The sequence below is a fragment of the Pisolithus orientalis genome, assembly GCF_024613125.1.
Source record: "Pisolithus orientalis strain OTSU chromosome Unknown F5J12scaffold_18, whole genome shotgun sequence".
Taxonomy (NCBI): Eukaryota; Fungi; Basidiomycota; class Agaricomycetes; order Boletales; family Pisolithaceae; genus Pisolithus; species Pisolithus orientalis.
In genome coordinates this window covers 715038-719847 of record NW_026260799.1, presented here as the reverse complement: position 1 = coordinate 719847, position 4810 = coordinate 715038, and the positions used below count along the sequence as shown (strand labels likewise).

Here is a 4810-nt window from a genome sequence, read left to right as displayed (position 1 = left end):
GATTGTCCTATATGAGTTGCAGGTAGCCAGGGCCTGCTTCAATATATGCTGTGGAAAAGTGCGTGACACAGTGAACCAGCATCCATTTTGACAAACTCACTGTTTCCACCTGAACCTGCTGATACCAGTCATCTGGCAGTTGATTGCTTGGGTTGTTAGCCTGCTGCAAAGCACATGTGAACTCTCTAAATCAGACACCAATGTATTGGATTATCATGGAGAGGTAGGATAGATTAGCAGTCCTGACATCCATGGTGATTCAGAGTAGAGTTGGATCAGGTGCAAATGTTATTACATAGCAATGTGGCTGACACATGTGATGACCACAAGGTAAGAGATCATCAATAATCACATCCCAGGAGGCCAGAATAGCAAGTGGCCTATCCTGGCACAGCAGTTATCATGGGCCAAGTGGCTGGATATCAATCTGAACAAGACCAATGTTGATACCATAGTGAATCTATGCATTACCAGCACTGCTGGACCAGTACTGGGAAAGGCAGCATTGCATTTTCTAAATGGCTGTGGAATAGGCAATTAGTTGGAAAGGCCCCAGGCTATCATCCAATGCTTGTGGACAGTGTATAATGAAAGGTCCACATGCTGAAATATGACCAGTGTGGTAGGAAGTGTAGCTAGTGCCAGACCTGTACTAGAAAAGGCTGCATCATGTTTTCTCAATGGCTGTGGAGTATGAAATTAGGTTGAAAGGCCCCAGTCCACCATCTAATGCTTTGGCAGGGTGTATAAAGGAACATGAACACCATGAAATGGAACCAGTGTGGTAGGAAGTGTAGCTAGCACTGGAGCCATAGCAGAACTTGTTATCTATTGCCTCTATCTTGGTACCTATACCATGCTGGAATAATATGTGGAAGCCAGAGGTACTATGCCACCATGGTGGCACCTGTTTTCAAAGGCCAGAATGGTCATTTACCAATGCCATGTAACCATGGCAGCTTCACTATGGTCTGGAAAACACTGGCATACATAGCCACAGTTCCATACTACACACTACAGCTACCAGATAACTCATCATCAACACCATGCTTGCTATATTGCCTTCCATTCTTAATGGCAATAAATCACAGTGCCACCCAGGATATTACACACTATATGCACTGGGAATTCTCCAGTCAAACCTTCCCAGGACCAAATGCCCCCTGTTATGCCTGAGCATAGTGACTTCTTCAAATGGAATAGGCACGAAGTGCATGAGGTGGGAGTCTACAGGGCTGAACTTGTCATAACCCCTATGGCTGAGTTATCACAATGATCTGACAGAGGTTCTGTCTACTGGCAAGTCCCTAAGGTTGTTCACACAGAGAGAGAACAAGGACAAAGTGAAGGGATGAAGCTCAGTTGCAAGCTATCAAAAAACTGCAGATACAGGATGGAGTATGTAGGATTATATACCCCTAAGTACAAGTAGCAGTCACAATGGATGCATATCTGCAGTAATCAACAAACCGATCAGTCAAATAAATAGGAGTTGTACAGTGTCAGTGATGGGGGTAGGGAGGCAATGAAGGCTATACTGGCTGGCACAATCAATGTGCAGTGAGGAGCCAGACACCGGAGCTATAGTACAACATGTAAGCAATATAACCGAGTCAGAGACGAGTCACAAAAGTGAAAAGGGAACAAGTCGTCCATCAGAGAGGGCAGTGGAATACCGGATCACAGTGGCAACGTGGTCTCAACAGGTATTGGAAATACCTTGACAGCTGGAGATCTGAACATTCCCTGGAGCATTCAAGCCCCTAGGATGGTGATGATTATTAGGGACACGACCAGGCACGTGATGCATGTGATCGAGAGAAGTTGAAAAAGGAAAGACCCCTGATGGAAGCATAACACCCCCAAACCAGATCCTCCACTCTACATTCCAACATATGGCATTGTTGCTATGAATCAGATAGTGGCCAGCATGCATGCAGCATACAATAATAGAAGTAAGCTGATGTCCCAGCTGAATGTAAAGTCAAATGTAAATTGTATTGCAGAGCAAAGTGGCATTGATCTGATCCAGCTTTCTGAGCACCTTTCAGCTATGGAATTGGGGGCTAATGAAACCTGGGAGGCAGGCCACCTGGAAGTGCATCCATCAAGTCTCACTGGCTTTGTGGATGAACCTATGGTAATCCTTGGTACCAGCAATACCATTGCATTGTGGTACCTTCCCAGTGCCATCACCAATGATTTGCAAGTCAGTTCAAACATTTCCTTTGCACTCTATATTATTCAGGCATCCCTGCAGACACACATGCTTGCCACTCTGGACCCCCTTCACCACACAATGTCCAAGAGTATGACAAGTGGCTCCTGGTGGAAAAATGCTGAATATTTCAATCACACTTCACAGTCACCAGGGTGCCTGGAGTTTTCCCCAGCCAGGCACCAACAGGGGCATATGGTATGGTTATATTACCTCAGGGGTATGTCTCTCAAGTGGCATCCAGACCATGAACTTTTCCCCATCAGTTTCCACTGACCTACAGATGGATGCCAGTTGTGAATGGTCCCAGCAGTCTTACCTCCTGGCTACCATCCTCTCTGGTGTGCTTTCAATTATGCACCCAGGCCTGTATGATGCTGGAAGGCAAGCCATGCAGTTATTGGACACATGGTCAAGTCAGCATAACCAAGATATGCATGATGCCTTGCAGCACTGTCTGTTGGTTTTTACTTATGTCTCCATAATCTCTAACCAGACCACACCCTTTCACCAGGACTCACACTCATGGTCCAATTGGTATAACATGCTGGTCATGGTTGGTGATTATGAAGATTGTGTATTGGATATCCACATGCTTGGCCTTCAGTGCCTTTACAACCCTGGCACTGTAGTTGCATTTTCCAGAAGGCTTCTTCGACATGGGGTTAGTTCTGTGGGTGGGAGCCGATGCTGCTTTGCCTACTACATGAGGGACAACATACACAATTGGATAGGGATACCCCATGGGGATTGGATGAGAGTTCAGAATGTCTGGACTTGGTTGATGCCTGCAGGTCTGGTGGGACATTCCATATAACCTACACTTATCCAATAGGGGGTCCATGTAAAGGTAGTTCTATAGATATTATATGCCATCCCAAGCCAAGTTATTTTCCATATACCTCCCCCAAATATTGACTATGGCTGGCCTGTAATTGGTGGAACACTTCAACTCGAGCTGAATCCAGTCAGACAGCACACTGGGAGATTGGCTTGCTTGTTGTGCATGAGACCATGGCATATGTGCCAGACCACATGGATTGGTGATCATAATACATGGGCTGATTTGAGACAGATGGGACACTGTATCATGGGCCTCCTGTACACCATGAAACACTGGAGTATTCATCCAGCCTGTCCTATGGGATCATAATATCTGGGCCCTCCCCAAGGACATGGTACAATGGACTATAAGCCCTCCATGGTACATGGGCACTCCTATTTGGGCTGAGGCCAATGTGCACAGCACACTGAAATATGCTCCTACCATTCCAAATGGAACACTGCAGGTCCAGCTGAGCCTTATTACATGGGCCACTGATATATAAGCCCCATAGACAATAGCTTCCCAGCTGAGCCAATATATATGGGACACTATTTGTATGGCTCATCCATTCACCAGGGGATTCCAAAAGACTAGCCCATCATCTACACTGGTAACATTAAGTGGCCTTCACTGGGCATCCATGCCAATCAACTACCATAGGCTGGGCATCTGTCCCAGTCCCCTAGCATAAGGCCAGTATGTGTCCCAGGTTATGGCCATTGACTGGGAATTTGGCCCAGCTGACTGGACTTGACCAGAACATATACCAGCCCAATAGAATCCCACTGGAGTGCCTTCTGAACCACTGTAAATAGCCTGGAGGGTGTCATCCATCCTGGCCAACTGGAGTTGGTTCAGAATTGATGCCAAACAACTGCCACCAGCCCTGGACCTGTGCCAGCCCACTATAATGTGGCCAGTAGGTGTCCCAGGTCATGGTCATCAACTGGGAATTTAACCCAGCTGACTGGATTTGGCCAAAACATATACCAGCCCAATACCATCCCACTGGAATGCCTTCTGAACCACTGTAAATAGCCTGGAGTTTGTGATCCATCCCGGCCAACTGGAGTTAGTTAGGAATTGATGCCAACCAACTGTCACCAGCCTTGACCCCCTGCTGGTCCCCTAGATTCAGCCCAGTAGATATCCCAGCTCACTGGCAATAACATGGGATCTGACCCAGCTAACTGGAAATGTCAGGAAGTCATACCAGCCCAATAGAATCCCACTAGTGTGCTTTCTGAACCACTGAAAATATCCTGGAGACTGTGATCCATCTGGCCCACCTGGAATTAGATGAGCATCCATGCCCACAAACCACCACCAGCTTATCCTCTATTCCAGCATATTTGCACTATACTGGTATGGGTGCCAGCTTACTAATACCAGCATGAAAGCTGGCTAGCTGTATATTCCAACTACCCACCATAATCCAGGTACCCATCACAGCCCACCTGCATAAGGTCAGTATGTGTCCCAGCATACTAGAAGTGGCCATAACTCATACCAGCCCAATGGATGTACATTGGTATGCCTTCTGACCCACTGGAAATAGTGTGGTGGCTGTCATCCATACTGGCCAACTGGAATTAGCTCAGCATCCATGCCAACTGACCATCACCACCTTAGCATCTGTGCTGGCCCACTAGCATAAGACTGGTATGTTTGCTGGCTTATTGGCATTATCCCAGCATTTGTCCCAGCTTACTGGAATTAGCCTGGCATTCATACCAACCCAATAGAATTACAGTGGAATGCCTTCT

At 46.8% G+C, this 4810-nt stretch overlaps 1 protein-coding gene across 1 annotated transcript; it reads right to left on the bottom strand.

Moving 5' to 3' along the window:
• Positions 1-3695: 3695 nt before the first annotated feature.
• F5J12DRAFT_783609 (uncharacterized protein) lies at positions 3696-4545 on the bottom strand (the record flags this gene model as incomplete). The annotated part of the gene is made up of 5 exons (XM_051742871.1): positions 3696-3887; positions 3937-4072; positions 4139-4172; positions 4205-4333; positions 4428-4545. 5 exons carry the CDS (start codon positions 4543-4545, stop codon positions 3696-3698), a joined length of 609 nt encoding a protein of 202 aa, XP_051599084.1.
• Between the last annotated feature and the right edge of the window lie 265 nt (positions 4546-4810).